The 20,000-nt window shown below is 45.6% G+C and overlaps 2 protein-coding genes across 54 annotated transcripts in view; one reads left to right on the top strand and one right to left on the bottom strand.

Annotated features, from left to right (window-relative positions):
- Window positions 1-3,393: 3,393 nt before the first annotated feature.
- Window positions 3,394-20,000, bottom strand: part of LOC118380868 (ras-related C3 botulinum toxin substrate 2-like) — a 29,167-nt gene continuing 12,560 nt past the window's right edge. The window contains exons 4-7 of one of the 4 annotated variants that reach the window (XM_052528008.1): window positions 18,880-18,942; window positions 6,509-6,668; window positions 4,759-4,892; window positions 3,394-3,867 (exon numbers count right to left, since the gene is read on the bottom strand). In XM_052528008.1, coding sequence (XP_052383968.1) covers window positions 4,762-4,892; window positions 6,509-6,668; window positions 18,880-18,942 — 354 coding nt within the window. In that variant the 3' untranslated portion in view covers window positions 3,394-3,867; window positions 4,759-4,761. Of the gene's footprint in view, window positions 3,870-4,758; window positions 4,893-6,508; window positions 6,669-18,879; window positions 18,943-20,000 lie in introns of all 4 variants that reach the window. The other 3 variants (XM_052528009.1, XM_052528007.1, XM_052528006.1) reach the window with 3 other exon arrangements.
- LOC127932384 (uncharacterized) lies at window positions 7,743-13,493 on the top strand. 50 transcript variants are annotated; one of them, XR_008145067.1, is made up of 6 exons: window positions 7,743-8,280; window positions 8,315-8,422; window positions 9,790-9,969; window positions 10,004-10,361; window positions 11,098-11,167; window positions 11,240-13,493. XR_008145067.1 is itself a non-coding variant. In XM_052528004.1 (6 exons), exons 1-6 carry the CDS (start codon window positions 7,755-7,757, stop codon window positions 11,541-11,543), a joined length of 936 nt encoding a protein of 311 aa, XP_052383964.1. In that variant the 5' UTR covers window positions 7,743-7,754; the 3' UTR covers window positions 11,544-13,493. The 50 variants fall into 50 exon arrangements, 30 of the variants coding, with proteins under 30 accessions (XP_052383964.1, XP_052383954.1, XP_052383937.1 ...); XM_052528004.1 differs by lacking the exons at window positions 8,315-8,422; window positions 11,098-11,167 and adding an exon at window positions 10,834-10,941 and having other exon boundaries at window positions 7,743-8,028; window positions 9,790-9,861; window positions 9,970-10,075; window positions 10,326-10,397; XM_052527994.1 differs by lacking the exons at window positions 9,790-9,969; window positions 11,098-11,167 and adding an exon at window positions 10,834-10,941 and having other exon boundaries at window positions 7,743-8,064; window positions 9,970-10,075; window positions 10,326-10,397.

Raw genomic sequence — 20,000 nt, 5'->3', positions numbered from 1 at the left:
CTCTCTCCCTCCCCCTCCTTATGCTTCTCTCTCTCTCCCTCCCCTGCTTATGCTTCTCTCTCTCTCTCCCCTCCTTATGCTTCTCTCTCTCTCCCTCCCCCCTTTATGCTTCTCTCTTATCTCCCTCCCCCCCTGCTTATGCTTCTCTCTCTCTCCCTCCCCCTTATGCTTCTCTCTCTCTCTCCCTCCCCCTCCTTATGCTTCTCCTCTCTCCCTCCCCTGCACTTCTTATGCTTCTCTCTCTCCCCCTCCCCCTGCTTATGCTTCTCTCTCTCTCCCTCCCCCTGCTTATGCTTCTCTCTCTCTCCCTCCCCCTGCTTATGCTTCTCTCTCTCTCTCTCTCCCTCCCCTTATGCTTCTCTCTCTCTCTCCCTCCCCCTGCTTATGCTTCTCTCTCTCTCCTCCCCTGCTTATGCTCTCTCCCTCTCCCCCTGAGATGCTTCTCTCTCTCCTCCCTCCCCTGCTTCTCTCTCTCTCCCTCCCCCTGCTTCTCTCTCTCCCTCCCTCCCCCTCCTTAGGGCTTCTCTCTCTCTCCCTCCCCCTGCTAATGCTTCTCTCTCTCTCCCTCCCCCTGCTTATGCTTCTCTCTCTCTCTCCCCCTGCTTCTCTCTCTCTCTCCCTCCCCCTGCTTATGCTTCTCTCTCTCTCCCTCCCCTGCTTATGCTTCTCTCTCTCTCTCCCCCCTGCTCTCCCTCCCTCCCCCTGCTTATGCTTCTCTCTCTCTCTCCCTCCCCCTGCTTATGCTTCTCTCTCTCTCCCTCCCCCTGCTTATGCTTCTCTCTCTCTCTCCCTCCCCTGCTTATGCTTCTCTCTCTCTCCTCCCCCCTGCTTATGCTTCTCTCTCTCTCTCCCTCCCCCTGCTTATGCTTCTCCTCCTCCCTCCCCCTTTATGCTTCTCTCTCTCTCTCCCTCCCCTGCTTATGCTTCTCTCTCTCTCCCTCCCCTGCTTATGCTTCTCTCTCTCTCTCCTCCCCCTGCTTCTCTCTCTCTCCCTCCCCTGCTTATGCTTCTCTCTCTCTCTCCCTCCCACTGCTTATGCTTCTCTCTCTCTCTCCCTCCCCCCTCCTTATGCTTCTCTCTCTCTCCCTCCCCCTGCTTATGCTTCTCTCTCTCTCCCCTCCCCCTGCTTCTCTCTCTCCTCTCCCCCTCCTTATGCTTCTCTCTCTCTCTCCCTCCCCCCCCTGCTTAGGCTCTCTCTCTCTCTCCCTCCCCCTGCTTATGCTTCTCTCTCTCTCCCTCCCCTGCTTCTCTCTCCTCCTCCCCCTGCTTCTCTCTCTCCCTCCCTCCCCCTCCTTATGCTTCTCTCTCTCTCCCTCCCCCTGCTTATGCTTCTCTCTCTCTCCCCCTGCTTATGCTTCTCTCTCTCTCCCCCCTGCTTATGCTTCTCTCTCTCTCTCCCCCCTCCTTATCTTCCTCCCCCCCCTGCTTATGCTTCTCTCTCTCCCTCCCCCTTATGCTTCTCTCTCTCTCCCTCCCCCTTATGCTTCTCTCTCTCTCCCTCCCCTGCTTATGCTTCTCTCTCTCTCCCTCCCCTGCTTATGCTTCTCTCTCTCTCCCTCCCCCTCCTTATGCTTCTCTCTCTCTCCCTCCCCTGCTTATGCTTCTCACTCCCTCCTCTCTCTCCCCCCTGCTTATGCTTCTCTCTCTCTCCCTCCCCCTGCTTATGCTTCTCTCTCTCTCCCTCCCCCTCCTTATGCTTCTCTCTCTCCCTCCCCCCTGCTTATGCTTCTCTCCCTCCCCCTGCTTATGCTTCTCTCTCTCTCCCTCCCCCCTGCTTATGCTTCTCTCTCTCTCTCCCTCCCCCCCTGCTTATGCTTCTCTCTCCTCTCCCTGCTTATGCTTCTGTCTCCTTCCCCCTGCTTATGCTCTCTCTCTCCTCCCCCCTGCTTATGCTTCTCTCTCTCTCTCCTCCCCCCTGCTTATGCTTCTCTCTCTCTCTCCCTCCCCTGCTTATGCTTCTCTCTCTCTCTCCTCCCCCTGCTTGGAATCTCTCTCTCTCCCCCCCTGCTTATGCTTCTCTCTCTCTCTCCTTCCCCCTGCTTATGCTTCTCTCTCTCTCCTTCCCCCTGCTTATGCTTCTCTCTCTCTCTCCTGTTATGCTTCTCTCTCTCCTCCTCCCCCTGCTTATGCTTCTCTCTCTCCCTCCCCTGCTTATGCTTCTCTCTCTCTCCTCCCCCTGCTTATGCTTCTCTCTCTCTCTCCCCCCTGCTTATGCTTCTCTCTCTCTCCTCCCCTGCTTCTCTCTCTCTCTCCTTCCCCTGCTTATGCTTCTCTCTCTCTCTCCCTCCCCCCCTGCTTATGCTTCTCTCTCTCTCCCTCCCCCTGCTTATGCTTCTCTCTCTCCCCCTGATAAATCCCCTCTCTCTCCTTCCCCCTGCTTATGCTTCTCTCTCTCTCCCCTCCCCCTGCTTATAAATCTCTCTCTCTCTCCTTCCCCCTGCTTCTCTCCTCCTGCTTAAGCTTCTTCTCCCCCTGCTTATGCTTCTCTCTCTCTCTCTCCCTGCTTATGCTTCTCTCTCTCTCTCCCCCTGCTTCTCTCTCTCTCCTGCTTATGCTTCTCTCTCTATCTCCTCCCCCTGCTTATGCTTCCTCTGCTTATGCTTCTCTCTCTCTCTCTCCCCCTGCTACTCTCTCTCCTTCCCCCTGATGCTTCTCTCTCTCTCTCCCTCCCCCTGCTTAAATTCTCTCTCTCTCCCCTCCCCTGTTATGCTTCTCTCTCTCTCCCCCCCTGCTTATGCTTCTCTCTCTCTCCCTCCCCCTGCTTATGCTTCTCTCTCTCTCCTCCTTATGCTTCTCTCTCTCTCTCTCTCCCTCCTTATGCTTCTCTCTCTCTCCCTCCCCCTGCTTATGCTTCTCTCTCTCTCCCTCCTTATGCTTCTCCCCTCTCTCTCTCTTATGCTGTCTCTCCCTCCCCTGCTTATGCTTCTCTCTCTCTCTCTCCCTCCTCTCCCCTGCTTATGTCCTCTCCCTCCCCCTGCTTATGCTTCTCTCTCTCTCTCCCCCCCCTGCTTAAGCTTCTCTCTCTCTCTCTCCCTCTTATGCTCTCTCTCTCTCTCCCTCCTCTCTGTCTCTCTCTAAGCTCTCTCTCTCTCTCTCTCTCTCTCTCCTCTATGCTTCTTCTCTCTCTCCTCCTTATGCTCTCTCTCTCTCTCTCTGTCTCTCTCTCTCTCTCTCTCTCCTCTCTCTCTCTCTCCTCTCTCTCTCTCTCTCTGTCTCTCTGTCTCATAACCCATACAGCTGGCTAAGGTTGACCTCACTGCAATACATGAATTAGCCAAAGACACAATCAATCATTTCACCGTCATTAACCTTTCTGCGCACGGAACCCGGTAGCGGGATCAAATATCGACAACATAAGATGATCGCTACATAAATAGTCATATTAAACATTCATGAAAATACAAGTGTCTAATGGTGCACTTAGGGATTAGGGTGCCATTTGGGACACACATACATCAAGGTCAAATATCACCTTCACAGTAGAGGGGAAAATATTACAGTATTGTCTTGTTCAGATTATGAATATTCTGCAAATATTATACAATTTATTCATTTGACAGAAACACAGATATCATACACTATATACCAGTACCAAACAAGCACACATCAGAAACCATTGTAATAGATTTAACATTACTTAATTATAATATTTTATATTTATTTAACCACGTAGGCTTTCATAAGTCAATGTTTTTTCTTCTAGCACAGAAAAGCTAAAAGGCCTTTTTGAGTTAACATCTGGCTCTCTGGTTTGTTCACTGTCCGTTTTCACTCTGAGCTGCATCTAGAGAAACAACAACAGATGGAGAGAATAATGTAGACAGACTTCAGGTAAATGTCATCTCTAGTTTTCACTCTGAGCTGCATCTAGAGAAACAACAACAGATGGAGAGAATAATGTAGACAGACTTCAGGTAAATGTCATCTCTAGTTTTCTCACCCTCTTTCTTTCACCCACTATCGGCTTCTTTTTTTACAGAGATTCCAAATGGATCTCTCCCTTCTCGCCCTTTCTCCCTCTCATTTCTCTCATCAGTTAGAGACTAGGCATCACTTCTTCTAACTTGGTGGGCTGTGGGAAGAGCCCGTGCCTCTCTCCCTTCCTCCCTCCCTCCTTCCCTCTTCCTTCCTCACTCCTTCCCCCTCCCTCTCACCTGTTAGACACATAGTCTTCTTCCCCCTCCCCATCCCCCCCTCCCTCTCCTGCCTCCCTCTCACTGTTAGAGTAGTGACATTTCTTCTTCCCCCTCCCCCTCCCTCCCCTCTCCCTCTCCCTGCCTCCCTCTCACCTGTTAGAGTAGTAGACATTTCTTCTTCCCCCTCCCCCTCCCTCCCCCTCTCCCTGCCTCCCTCTCACCTGTTAGAGTAGTAGACATTTCTTCTTCCCCCTCCCTCCCCTCTCCCTGCCTCCCTCTCACCTGTTAGAGTAGTAGACATTTCTTCTTCCCCCTCCCTCCCTCCCCCTCCCTCCCTCCCTCCCTCCCTCCATCCCTCCCTCCTCCCTCCCTCCTCCCTCCCTCCCTCCCTCTCACCTGTTAGAGCAGTAGACATTTCTTCTTCCCCCTCCATCCCTCTCTCTCTCTCTCTCTCTCTCTCTCTCTCTCTCTCTCTCTCTCTCTCTCTCTCTCTCTCTCTCTCTCTCTCTCTCTCTCTCTCTCTCTCTCTCTCTCTCTCTCTCTCTCTCTCTCTCTCTCTCTCTCTCTCTCTCTCCCTCCCTCCCTCCCTCCCTCCCCCCCCCTCCCTCCCTCCCTCCCTCACCTGTTAGAGCAGTAGACATTTCTTCTTCCCGACCTTGGTTGGCTGTGGGCAGAGTACTGCCCTGATAGCCTCGTCAAACACTGTCTTCAGGCCACGCTGGGTCAGAGCAGAACACTCCAAGTACTTCACAGAGTCTGGGGAGGGAGGGAGGGAGGGAATCAAAGAAGATGGTGTGCCATCACAGCAATAGGATCTGTTGCTAGAAGAAAAGGGCAACCAATGAAGAACAAACACCATTGTAAATGCAACCCATATTTATGTTTATTTATTTTCCCTTTTGTACTTTAACTATTTGCACATGGTTACAACACTGTACATAGACTGTAATATGACTTCTGAAATGTCCTTATTATTTTGGAACTGCTGTGAGTGTAATGTTTACTGTTCATTTTTATTGTTTGTTTTACTTTAGTTTATTTTCTACTTCACATGCTTTGGCAATGTAAACACATGTTTCCCATGGAGAGAGAGAGAGAGAGAACTGTGTACATGCAGACAACCCAGATAGGCACTTCATTCTCCATTCATGTAAATATTCATCTCAGATATGAATCTGAGGAGATGCTGTCTGAAGAGATTGGTACAGCTCCTCTCATTTAATACTAGTCATAGAACACTTGGAAGACAAAATATCAATCAATCAAATGTACTGTATTTTATAAAACCCTATTAACGTCAGCTTCTTACGGATAGGCGGGACAGTCGTGTCCCACTTGGGCAAAAAACAGGGAAAATGCAGCGCGGCAAATTTTTTAAAAAATTATATCAAATCAAACTTTCATTAAATCACACATGTAAGATACTCGATTAAAGCTACACTCGTTGAATCCAGCCAACATGACAGATTTTTAAAAGGCTTTTCGGCGAATGCATAAGAAGCTATTATCTGATGATAGCACAACAGTAAACAAAGGGGGTAGCATATTTCAACCCTGCAGGTGCTACACAAAACGCAGAAATAAAATATAAAACATGCATTACTGTTGACGAGCTTCTTTTGTTGGCACTCCAATATGTCCCATAAACATCACAATTGGTCTTTTGTTCGATTAATTCCGTCCATATATATCTAAATGTCCATTTATAAAGCGCGTTTGATCCAGAAAAAAACAGCTTCCAAAAAACGCAATGTCACTACAAAATATTTCAAAAGTTGCCTATAAACTTTGCCAAAATATTTAAAACTACTTTTGTAATACAACTTTAGGTATTTTTAAACGTTAATAATCGATCAAATTGTAGACGGGTCTATCTGTTGTTCAATCCAAGAAGAAAACAAACCAGCGCTACTTTTCACGTCTTGCGCAACTCTCAACAGTGTTACCAAGTTCCTAGTTGGCCTACTTCTTCATTGCACAAAGGAATAACCTCAACCAAATTCCAAAGACTGGTGACATCCATTGGAAGTGGTAGGAACTGAAAACCAGCCAAATCGTTTTCCAACGAGAACTCACTGAACAGACAGAGACCTCAAAAAAATAATTCTGAACGGTTAGTCCTCGGGGTTTTGCCTGCTACATAAGTTCTGTTATACTCACAGACATGATTCAAACTGTTTTAGAAACTTCAGAGTGTTTTCTATCTAAATCTATGAATAATATGCATATCTTATATTCTTGGCATGAGTAGCAGGAAGTTGAAATGAAAATTATGCCCCCTAGCCCCAAGAGGTTTTAACACTTTAGAGTACTTTACAAAATACAACTCCATCATCATAAAAAGTAATGGATTATTATATGCAATGACCTACCAACGTCCTTGGCCAGCGCTAGGCCTTGTGGGTAGGTGATGGGGGCCAGTTTCTTCTCTTTGAGCTTCTCGATGGTCTCCTTCTCATCCCTCAGATCCAGCTTAGTACCCACTAGGATGATAGGGGTTGACGGGCAGTGGTGACGCACCTCTGGGTACCACTAAAGAGAGAGAGAGAGAGAGGGAGGGAGGGAGGGAGGAGAGGGGGTGGGGGTGGGGGAGGAGGAGAGAGAGAGAGAGAGAGAGAGGGGTGGGGGTGGGGGAGAGGAGAGAGAGAGAGAGAGGAGAGAGGAGAGAGAGAGGGAGGGGTGGGGGAGGAGGAGGAGAGGAGGGAGGGGGGGAGGAGAGAGGAGAGAGAGGGAGGAGAGAGGGGGAGGAGGAGAGAGAGAGAGAGGGAGGGGGTGGAGAGAGAGAGAGAGAGAGAGGAGATAGAGAGAGGAGGAGGGGGTGAGGAGGTGGGAGGAGGAGATTCCTCTTGAGAGAGAGAGAGAGAGAGAGAGAGAGAGAGAGGTTGAGAGAGAGAGAGAGGGGGTGGGGGAGGGGAGAGAGAGAGAGAGAGAGAGAGAGAGGGGGTGGGGGAGGGGGAGGGAGGGGGGTGGGGGGAGGAGGAGAGAGAGAGAGGGAGGGGGGGTGGGGGGGAGGAGGAGAGAGAGAGAGGGGGTGGGGAGGAGGAGAGAGAGAGAGGGAGGGGAGGGGGGAGGAGGAGGAGGAGAGAGAGGGGGGGGTGGGGGAGGAGAGAGAGGGAGGAGGGGGGGTGGGGGAGGGGGGGAGGAGGAGAGAGAGGGAGGGGGGGGTGGGGGGAGGGAGGAGAGAGAGGAGGGGGTGGGGGAGGAGAGAGAGAAGAGAGAGAGAGAGAGGGAGGGAGAGGAGGAGAGAGAGGGGGGAGGGGGAGAGAAGAGGGGAGGGGGGTGGGGAGGAGGAGAGAGAGAGAGAGAGAGGGGTGGGGGAGAAGGAGGAGAGAGAGAGAGGGGGGGGGGAGGGGGGGGGGAGGAGGAGAGAGAGAGGAGAGAGAGAGAGAAATGGAGAGAGAAATATTTTATTATCCACTCTTAGTCACCAGTTATCCTCACCTCTGGAGAGAGAGAGAGGAGAGAGAGAGAGAGATCATGTATCCCTCCAGAACGGTCATAACACACCTGGCCGGTATTCCATTTGATTAGTAATTGTATCAGTGTGCCCTTTGTTCACCATTGTCCTGTCGTACACTGTGTCCTATGTGCTATGTGTATGTGGGTACACTGTGTCCTATGATAAATATACTGTATGTGGGTACACTGTGTCCTATGATAAATATACTGTATGTGGGTACACTGTGTCCTATGATAAATATACTGTATGTGGGTACACTGTGTCCTATGATAAATATACTGTATGTGGGTACACTGTGTCCTATGATAAATATACTGTATGTAGGTACACTGTGTCCTATGATAAATATACTGTATGTAGGTACACTGTGTCCTATGATAAATATACTGTATGTAGGTACACTGTGTCCTATGATAAATATACTGTATGTAGGTACACTGTGTCCTATGATAAATATACTGTATGTGGGTACACTGTGTCCTATGATAAATATACTGTATGTGGGTACACTGTGTCCTATGATAAATATACTGTATGTGGGTACACTGTGTCCTATGATAAATATACTGTATGTGGGTACACTGTGTCCTATGATAAATATACTGTATGTGGGTACACTGTGTCCTATGATAAATATACTGTATGTGGGTACACTGTGTCCTATGATAAATATACTGTATGTAGGTACACTGTCCTATGATAAATATACTGTATGTAGGTACACTGTGTCCTATGATAAATATACTGTATGTAGGTACACTGTGTCCTATGATAAATATACTGTATGTAGGTACACTGTGTCCTATGATAAATATACTGTATGTAGGTACACTGTGTCCTGTGTCCTATGATAAATATACTGTATGTGGGTACACTGTGTCCTATGATAAATATACTGTATGTACACTGGGATACACTGTGTCCTATGATAAATATACTGTATGTGGGTACACTGTGTCCTATGATAAATATACTGTATGTGGGTACACTGTGTCCTATGATAAATATACTGTATGTGGGTACACTGTGTCCTATGATAAATATACTGTATGTAGGTACACTGTGTCCTATGATAAATATACTGTATGGTACACTGTGTCCTATGATAAATATACTGTATGTGGGTACACTGTGTCCTATGATAAATATACTGTATGTGGGTACACTGTGTCCTATGATAAATATACTGTATGTGGGTACACTGTGTCCTATGATAAATATACTGTATGTAAATATACTGGGTACACTGTGTCCTATGATAAATATACTGTATGTGGGTACACTGTGTCCTATGATAAATATACTGTATGTGGGTACACTGTGTCCTATGATAAATATACTGTATGTGAGTACACTGTACACTGTGTCCTATGATAAATATACTGTATGTGGGTACACTGTGTCCTATGATAAATATACTGTATGTGGGTACACTGTGTCCTATGATAAATATACTGTATGTGGGTACACTGTGTCCTATGATAAATATACTGTATGTGGGTACACTGTGTCCTATGATAAATATACTGTATGTGGGTACACTGTGTCCTATGATAAATATACTGTATGTGGGTACACTGTGTCCTATGATAAATATACTGTATGTGGGTACACTGTGTCCTATGATAAATATACTGTATGTGGGTACACTGTGTCCTATGATAAATATACTGTATGTGGGTACACTGTGTCCTATGATAAATATACTGTATGTGGGTACACTGTGTCCTATGATAAATATACTGTATGTGGGTACACTGTGTCCTATGATAAATATACTGTATGTGGATAAATACACTGTGTCCTATGATAAATATACTGTATGTGGGTACACTGTGTCCTATGATAAATATACTGTATGTGGGTACACTGTGTCCTATGATAAATATACTGTATGTGGGTACACTGTGTCCTATGATAAATATACTGTATGTACACTGTGTCCTATGATAAATATACTGTATGTGGGTACACTGTGTCCTATGATAAATATACTGTATGTGGGTACACTGTGTCCTATGATAAATATACTGTATGTGGGTACACTGTGTCCTATGATAAATATACTGTATGTGGGTACACTGTGTCCTATGATAAATATACTGTATGTGGGTACACTGTGTCCTATGATAAATATACTGTATGTGGGTAAATATACTGTACTGTGTCCTATGATAAATATACTGTATGTAGGTACACTGTGTCCTATGATAAATATACTGTATGTAGGTACACTGTGTCCTATGATAAATATACTGTATGTGGGTACACTGTGTCCTATGATAAATATACTGTATGTGGGTACACTGTGTCCTATGATAAATATACTGTATGTGGGTACACTGTGTCCTATGATAAATATACTGTATGTAGGTACACTGTCCTATGATAAATATACTGTATGTAGGTACACTGTGTCCTATGATAAATATACTGTATGTAGGTACACTGTGTCCTATGATAAATATACTGTATGTGGGTACACTGTGTCCTATGATAAATATACTGTATGTGGGTACACTGTCCTATGATAAATATACTGTATGTGGGTACACTGTGTCCTATGATAAATATACTGTATGTGGGTACACTGTGTCCTATGATAAATATACTGTATGTGGGTACACTGTGTCCTATGATAAATATACTGTATGTGGGTACACTGTGTCCTATGATAAATATACTGTATGTGGGTACACTGTGTCCTATGATAAATATACTGTATGTAGGTACACTGTGTCCTATGATAAATATACTGTATGTAGGTACACTGTGTCCTATGATAAATATACTGTATGTGGGTACACTGTGTCCTATGATAAATATACTGTATGTGGGTACACTGTGTCCTATGATAAATATACTGTATGTGGGTACACTGTGTCCTATGATAAATATACTGTATGTGGGTACACTGTGTCCTATGATAAATATACTGTATGTGGGTACACTGTGTCCTATGATAAATATACTGTATGTGGGTACACTGTGTCCTATGATAAATATACTGTATGTAGGTACACTGTGTCCTATGATAAATATACTGTATGTGGGTACACTGTGTCCTATGATAAATATACTGTATGTATGTGGGTACACTGTGTCCTATGATAAATATACTGTATGTGGGTACACTGTGTCCTATGATAAATATACTGTATGTGGGTACACTGTGTCCTATGATAAATATACTGTATGTGGGTACACTGTGTCCTATGATAAATATACTGTATGTAGGTACACTGTGTCCTATGATAAATATACTGTATGTGGGTACACTGTGTCCTATGATAAATATACTGTATGTAGGTACACTGTGTCCTATGATAAATATACTGTATGTAGGTACACTGTGTCCTATGATACTGTACACTGTGTCCTATGATACTGTATGTGGGTACACTGTGTCCTATGATAAATATACTGTATGTGGGTACACTGTGTCCTATGATAAATATACTGTATGTACACTGTGTCCTATGATAAATATACTGTATGTAGGTACACTGTCCTATGATAAATATACTGTATGTGGGTACACTGTGTCCTATGATAAATATACTGTATGTGGGTACACTGTGTCCTATGATAAATATACTGTATGTGGGTACACTGTGTCCTATGATAAATATACTGTATGTAGGTACACTGTGTCCTATGATAAATATACTGTATGTGGGTACACTGTGTCCTATGATAAATATACTGTATGTGGGTACACTGTGTCCTATGATAAATATACTGTATGTAGGTACACTGTGTCCTATGATAAATATACTGTATGTGGGTACACTGTGTCCTATGATAAATATACTGTATGTGGGTACACTGTGTCCTATGATAAATATACTGTATGTGGGTACACTGTGTCCTATGATAAATATACTGTATGTGGGTACACTGTGTCCTATGATAAATATACTGTATGCGGGTACACACACACATAAACACACTTGAGCATACAGATAGAAACTCAACACAAAGGGGAAGCATCATTCCATCATGTTGTGACCCATAGCAACACTCTGTGATAATCTAGTATCTGCATAGAACAACATTTGCGGTAGAGGGACCCGGTCGTCATGGCGACAACAGTAAAACAGCAAGGAGAAACAGAAAACGCAAAAATACTTTTGGCATTGGATGGAGAAGAGAGTGAAGGGGCAACAGAATTAACATGAGTGGATTGTTTAGTGTGGGCTGGCTATTGGGAAAAATCCTTACAAACAAGACTAGATATGTCTTAAAAGCCAGATCCAAATGGAGTGTTTCTGAAGAGTCTCTTCAGATGAGAAGAGACTGAAAGGCTGTGGATTCTACTCAATGGAATGTGTGTGTGTCATTGTGACATCACTACTACTCTATATGTGCGACACATAGTCTCATTCAATTAAAACTATGCATATGCACTAGACCAAGTATAGACTATCTACATGTACCCTGACATGGACTCCACCTGTGACCGCAGCCAGGGGGACCAGCCATTTTACTGCCCAGGTTCTAGTCGTGTCCCATGGTCAAACCATACCGGTTACATATGGTCCATACTCTGTCAGATGTTTGGGGATGACTAGGGAACTCTGCCCCCTGGAGGTTCTCCTCACCTTAACTCCAGCCGTGACAAGGTTATGAACAACAAAGTGTGATGTTGTTGCATGTGTTACCGTGCTGGTCAGATGGTTCCTCTTACTGGAACAACTGTAGTGCTCCATCACACACTACATCAGGGCTGTCAACTCATTTTGACCCTGGGGTCTCAATCACTCCTCCACGAGGGCCAGAGAGAGGGCCACGCTGAAAATCGGTAACATTTAATCACCGTCAACATGGACACAGTCAAGAAACAGACCTCTTTTACACTACTTGGGAAGCCTGTCTGTTATACTTAGACTGAACCAGTATGTCCTTTGTGAGGAAACATCATTGTTGATTGGTAACATAGACCCAGGTGTTGCTTCACCTCCGTTGTTACATGAAATACATGTGTTCTGATGTTTTTGTCTCATATTACCACTGATTTATTTATACTTTCCTTAAATCAGACAAACATTGTGAGGGGCATTTGTTTTGAGGGGCAGGACATGGGTTGGGTGGGTTACTTTCTACATGTAATCCATTACAGTTACTAGTTACCTGTCCAAAACTGTCATCAGTAGCGTAACTTTTGGAATACTCAAAACTCAGAAACGTAATCTGATTACTTTCACGCGTTTGGTGTCATCATAGTGGTCTCTGACTGGACAGACTCACTCAGCTGGAACAAACTTCAACTTCAATGTTTTTTAATGCTGATTTGAATGCTATGGAGAAAACAGAAAGGTTTCATCAATTATTTTGTCACAAACATCCTTTATGATTTATGATTTTCAAGTAATCCAAGTAGTAATTATCTAGTTTTTCAAAAGTATCTGTAATCTGATTGCAATACTTTTGCTGGTAACATAACTGATTACAGTTACAGTTTTTTTGTAATCAGATTACATTAAATCAGTTACTCCCTAACCCTGGGCGGGACTGCTCAACCCTTCTCCATAGGACCCTTGCTTGTACGGCTCTCTGCTCTGACCCTAACGTGGTTCACCTGACCTGGTTCATCTTACAACAAACATATATTTATTAACATCTGGGTCAGGAGCTAGAGGGGAGGACACACTGGGAGTGCGTCTCTGTGGAGAGGATGGAGCGGCCTGGGAGTGGGTCTCTGGGAAGGGGTGGAGCGGCCTGGGAGTGGGTCTCTGGGAAGGGGTTGGAGCGGCCTGGGAGTGGGTCTCTGGGGAGGGGTTGGAGCGGCCTGGGAGTGGGTCTCTGGGGAGGGGTTGGAGCGGCCTGGGAGTGGGTCTCTGGGGAGGGGTTGGAGCGGCCTGGGAGTGGGTCTCTGGGGAGGGGATGGAGCGGCCTGGGAGTGGGTCTCTGGGAGCGGCCTGGGAGTGGGTCATCTGGGAAGATAAATATACTGGGTCTCTGTGGAACATGGAACTGGAGGGGGGTTGGAGCGGCCTGGGAGTGGGTCTCTGGGGAGGGGGTGGAGCGGCCTGGGAGTGGGTCTCTGGGGAGGGGTTGGAGCGGCCTGGGAGTGGGTCTCTGGGGAGGGGTTGGAGCGGCCTGGGAGTGGGTCTCTGGGGAGGGGGTGGAGCGGCCTGGGAGTGGGTCTCTGGGAAGGGGGCGGAGCGGCATGGGAGTGGGTCTCTGGGAAGGGGTTGGAGCGGCCTGGGAGTGGGTCTCTGGGAAGGGGGTGGAGCGGCCTGGGAGTGGGTCTCTGGGGAGGGGTGGAGCGGCCTGGGAGTGGGTCTCTGGGGAGGGGTTGGAGCGGCCTGGGAGTGGGTCTCTGGGGAGGGGGTGGAGCGGCCTGGGAGTGGGTCTCTGGGGAGGGGATGGAGCGGCATGGGAGTGGGTCTCTGGGGAGGGGTTGGAGCGGCCTGGGAGTGGGTCTCTGGGAAGGGGGTGGAGCAGCCTGGGAGTGGATCTCTGGGGAGGGGGTGGAGCGGCAAGGGAGTGGGTCTCTGGGGAGGGGGTGGAGCAGCATGGGAGTGGGTCTCTGGGGAGGGGTGGAGCGGCATGGGAGTGGGTCTCTGGGGAGGGGGTGGAGCGGCCTGGGAGTGGGTCTCTGGGGAGGGGGTGGAGAGGTTCCCTCACTATTTCAAACATTGCTGTCTTAATGATTATGTGTTAATGATTATGTGTTAATGATTATGTGTTAATGTCTTTGTATTTGAACACTACAGAACTCCTGTGTTAAAATAAATAAACAACTTATTGTTTAATATTATAATTATTTTCTAAACATTGGCCTTGTGTGGCGGGGCTGCCTGGCCCTCTCCCGGGGGACCCATCCCCGTGTGGCCCTCTACTGGGGGACCCATCCCCGTGTGACCCTCTCCCGGGGGACCCATCCCCGTGTGACCCTCTCCCGGGGGACCCATCCCCGTGTGGCCCTCTACTGGGGGACCCAACCCGTGTGACCCTCTCCCGGGGGACCCAACCCCGTGTGACCCTCTACTGGGAGACCCTTCCCCGTGTGGCCCTCTCCCGGGGGACCCATCCCCGTGTGACCCTCTACTGGGAGACCCTTCCCCGTGTGGCCCTCTCCCGGGGGACCCATCCCCGTGTGACCCTCTCCCGGGGGACCCAACCCCGTGTGACCCTCTACTGGGAGACCCTTCCCCGTGTGGCCCTCTCCCGGGGGACCCATCCCCGTGTGGCCCTCTACTGGGGGACCCATCCCCGTGTGACCCTCTCCCGGGGGATCCATCCCCGTGTGACCCTCTCCCGGGGGACCCATCCCCGTGTGACCCTCTCCCGGGGGACCCATCCCCGTGTGGCCCTCTACTGGGGGACCCATCCCCGTGTGACCCTCTCCCGGGGGACCCAACCCCGTGTGACCCTCTACTGGGGGACCCATCCCCGTGTGGCCCTCTCCCGGGGGACCCATCCCCGTGTGGCCCTCTGCTCCGGCCCTGACCCAATGCACCTGATATCTAATAGATATTTAACACCTTCATTGTCTGGTTGGGAGACGGAGCGGGGGCATGTCGGAGGGGGGGGGGGGGGCTTCCTCACTATGGAGTCTTGCCATCAATATGTTCATGGTTTATTGCAGTATGAAAGAAGTCCTATTTGAGAATTTATGTCACACCACCAGCCTCTCTCCACCTGAAGAAGGAAATGGTAGTTTTGTTATGTTGCATCATTAAAGCTACAATCCTTAATCGAAACAATAACAAACGCCGCCTGTTTCGCTAAAAAGCTAGGGTAAGGGGCTGGAGAAATGTAACTATTCTCAAATTCATAGACAGAGCTAAGGATGCAAGGACTGGCCATCCATGATATCAAATGTATCATTTTAAACATGTTTTGAGGCTATACAGTATTAGTTTCCATTTGAGTTAAACAAGCTTATATTTTGGGTTCTGATGGGGTACGACAGTTAAAGAGGATGGAGGATGGCTTTCACTTCAGCAGTAATAAATTCATGAACTTCTTTGAGGAAAAGATCATGATTATCAGAAAGCAAATTACGGACTCTAAATCTGCGTATTCCGTCAAAGCTCAGTTGTCCTGAGTCTGCACAACTCTGCCAGGACCTAGGATCAAGAGAGACACTCAAGTGTTTTAGTACTATATCTCTTGACACAATGATGAAAATAATCATGGCCTCTAAACCTTCAAGCTGCATACTGGACCCTATTCCAACTAAACTGCTTTCTGTGCTTGGCCCTCCTATGATGAACATAATAAACGGCTCCCTATCCACCGGATGTGTACCAAATTCACTAAAAATGGCAGTAATAAAGCCTCTCTTGAAAAAGCCAAATCTTGACACAGAAAATATAAAAAACTATCGGCCTATATTGAATCTTCCATTCCTCTCAACATTTTTAGAAAAGGCTGTTGCGCAGCAACTCACTGTCTTCCTGAAGACAAACAATGTATACGAAATGCTTCAGTCTGGTTTTAGACCCCATCATAGCACTGAGACTGCACTTGTGAAGGTGTTAAATGACCTTTAAATGGCATCAGACCGAGGCTCGGCATCTGTCCTCGTGCTCCTAGACCTTAGGGCTGCTACCATCGATCACCACATTCTTTTGGAGAGATTGGAAACCCAAATTGGTCTACACGGAGAAGTTCTGGATTCGTTTAGATCTCATCTGTCAGAAATATATCAGTTTGTCTCTGTGAATGGTTTGTCCTCTGACAAATCAACTGTAAATTTCGGTGTTCCTCAAGGTTCCGTTTTAGGACCACTGTTGTTTTCACTATATATTTTACCTCTTGGGGATGTCATTCGAAAACATAATGTTAACTTTCACTGCTATGCGGATGACACACAGCTGTACATTTCAATGAGACATGGTGAAGCCCCAAAATTGCTCTCGCTAGAAGCATGTGTTTCAGACATAAGGAAGTGGATGGCTGCAAACTTTCTACTTTTAAACTCGGACAAAACAGAGATGCTTGTTCTAGGTCCCAAGAAACAAAGAGATCTTCTGTTGAATCTGACAATTAATCTTGATGGTTGTACAGACGTCTCAAATAAAACTGTGAAGGACCTCAGCGTTACTCTAGACCCTGATCTCTCTTTTGAAGAACATATCAAGACTGTTTCAAGGACAGCTTTTTTCCATCTACGTAACATTCCAAAAATCAGAAACTTTCTGTCCAAAAATGATGCAGAAAAATGTATCCATGCTTTTGTCACTTCTAGGTTAGACTACTGCAATGCTCTACTTTCCGGCTACCCGGATAAAGCACTAAATAAACTTCAGTTAGTGCTAAATACGGCTGCTAGAATCCTGACTAGAACCAAACAATTTGATCATATTACTCCAGTGCTAGCCTCCCTACACTGGCTTCCTGTCAAGGCAAGGGCTGATTTCAAGGTTTTACTGCTAACCTACAAAGCATTACATGGGCTTGCTCCTACCTATCTCTCTGATTTGGTCCTGCCGTACATACCTACACATACGCTATGGTCACAAGACGCAGGCCTCCTAATTGTCCCTAGAATTTCTAAGCAAACAGCTGGAGGCAGGGCTTTCTCCTATAGAGCTCCATTTTTATGGAATAGTCTGCCTACCCATGTGAGAGACGCAAACTCGGTCTCAACCTTTAAGTCTTTACTGAAGACTCATCTCTTCAGTGGGTCATATGATTGAGTGTAGTCTGGCCCAGGAGTGGGAAGGTGAACGGAAAGGCTCTGGAGCAACGAACCGCCCTTGCTGTCTCTGCCTGGCCGGTTCCCCTCTTTCCCACAGGGATTTTCTGCCTCTAACCCTATTACAGGGGCTGAGTCACTGCCTTACTAGGGCTCTTTCATACCATCCCTCGGAGGGGTCACTTGAGTGGGTTGATTCACTGATGTGATCTTCCTGTCTGGGTTTGCCCCCCCCTTGGGTTGTGCCGTGGCGGAGATCTTTGTGGGCTATACTCATCCTTGTCTCAGGATGGTAAGTTGGTGGTTGAAGATATCCCTCTAGTGGTGTGGGGGCTGTACTTTGGCAAAGTGGGTGGGGTTATATCCTTCCTGTTTGGCCCTGTCCGGGGGTGTCATCGGATGGGGCCACAGTGTCTCCTGACCCCTCCTATCTCAGCCTCCAGTATTTATGCTGCAGTAGTTTATGTGTCAGTTTGGGTCAGTTTGTTATATCTGGAGTACTTCTCCTGTCCTATTCGGTGTCCTGTGTGAATTTAAGTGTGCTCTCTCTAGTTCTCTCTTTTTTTCTCTCTCTCGGAGGAGGACCATGCCTCAGGACTACCTGACATGATGACTCCTTGCTGTCCCCAGTCCACCTGGCCGTGCTGCTGCTCCAGTTTCAACTGTTCTGCCTGTGATTATTATTATTTGACCATGCTGGTCATTTATGAACATTTTAACATCTTGGCCATGTTCTGTTATAATCTCCACCCGGCACAGCCAGAAGAGGACTGGCCACCCCACATAGCCTGGTTCCTCTCTTGGTTTCTTTCTAGGTTTTGGCCTTTCTAGGGAGTTTTTCCTAGCCACCGTGCTTCTACACCTGCATTGCTTGCTGTTTGGGGTTTTAGGCTGGGTTTCTGTACAGCACTTTGAGATATCAGCTGATGTACGAAGGGCTATATAAAAACATTTGATTTGATTTAAAGCTTATGAGGCATTTATAAGGTATATTCTTCAAGAATCAATAGCTACATATTAGTAAGTTATAAGTCCAAAAATGTATGTAGCAACTAAGGATTCTAGCTTTAATATGTGAAAACGAATAAAGGAAGAATTAATATCTCAAATAAAAATGTCAAGGTCCTTGTTCCCAAGTGATGACGGCTGTTTTGTGTGTGTCGCATTTCACACCCACACTGTTCTGTCGCAACGCTGAATAGACTTTGTAGACATAATGAAAAGATCTTGAAAATAATAATGAAAAGATGTTTAAATATATCCAAAGTGCTTTCACTGGACTAGAGGTGTGTGACGGAGGAGAGAGTAGGCTCGACACAGAAGGAGCAAACAGTCCCTCTGACAGTGTGGGGACACACCGCCATCTACTGGTCAATACTAGGACATGCACTTTGAATCCTCACTGACATTTCCGTTAGGGCTCAATTCACCTCCATACAGCTTTATGTATTATGGAACTTAATTCAACTTCGGTTCAGTCAATTCTGCAGGCTGAATATTCAATTACCAATTAACATGTTGAAAAGACATTATGGAAAATAATTGGGAAATTTCAATGAATGAATGATTGAATTTTACAACGCCAACCCTGAATGTGATAGATACAGATAGAATCTAGAGAGGATCACCTTGGCTCTGACGTTCTCGTAGGAGGCTGGGCTCACCAGAGAGAAACAGATGAGGAACACGTCCTGAGAGAGAAAGTGAGAGAGAGAGAGAGAGAGAGAGGAGAGAGAGGAGAGAGAGAGGAGAGAGAGGAGAGAGATCAAGCTCTATGCATTAGACTCAATTAGGTTTGTGTGTGTGTGTGTATGTGTGTGTGTGTAAATGACATATAAATTTTGTGTGTGCGTGTGTATATTATATATAAATAAATGTGCGTGTGTATATTATATATAAATAAGTGTGTGTGTGTGTCTATATTATCGATAAATAAGTGTGTGTGTGTGCGTGTGTATATTATATATAAATGTTTGTGTGTGCGTGTGTATATTATATATAAATAAATGTGTGTGTGTGCGTGTGTATATTATATATAAATAAATGTGTGTGTGTATATTATATATAAATAAATGTGTGTGTGTATATTATATATAAATAAGTGTGTGTGTGTGTATATTATATATAAATAAATGTGCGTGTGTATATTATATATAAATAAATGTGTGTGTGTATATTATATATAAATATATGTGTGTGTGTATATTATATATAAATAAATGTGTGTGTGTATATTATATATAAATAAATGTGTGTGTGTGCGTGTGTATATTATATATACAGTATGGCAAAAAAGTATTTTATCAGCCACCAATTGTACAAGTTCTCCCACTTAAAAAGATGACAATTGCACAATTGGTGGCTGATTAAATACTTTTTTGCCGAACTGTAAATAAATGTGTGTGTATGTATATTATATATAAATAAATGTGTGTGTATGTATATTATATATAAATAAATGTGTGTGTATGTATATTATATATAAATAAATGTGTGTGTGTATATTATATATAAATAAATGTGTGTGTATGTATATTATATATAAATAAATGTGTGTGTATATTATATATAAATAAATGTGTGTGTGTATATTATATATAAATAAATGTGTGTGTATGTATATTATATATAAATAAATGTGTGTGTGTGTGTATATTATATATAAATAAATGTGTGTGTGTATATTATATATAAATAAATGTGTGTGTGTGTATATTATATATAAATAAATGTGTGTGTGTGTATATTA

The sequence above is a fragment of the Oncorhynchus keta genome, chromosome 10, assembly GCF_023373465.1.
Source record: "Oncorhynchus keta strain PuntledgeMale-10-30-2019 chromosome 10, Oket_V2, whole genome shotgun sequence".
Taxonomy (NCBI): domain Eukaryota; kingdom Metazoa; phylum Chordata; class Actinopteri; order Salmoniformes; family Salmonidae; genus Oncorhynchus; species Oncorhynchus keta.
The sequence above is the reverse complement of the archived record's forward strand: the minus strand, read 5'-3'. Positions and strand labels throughout refer to the sequence as shown.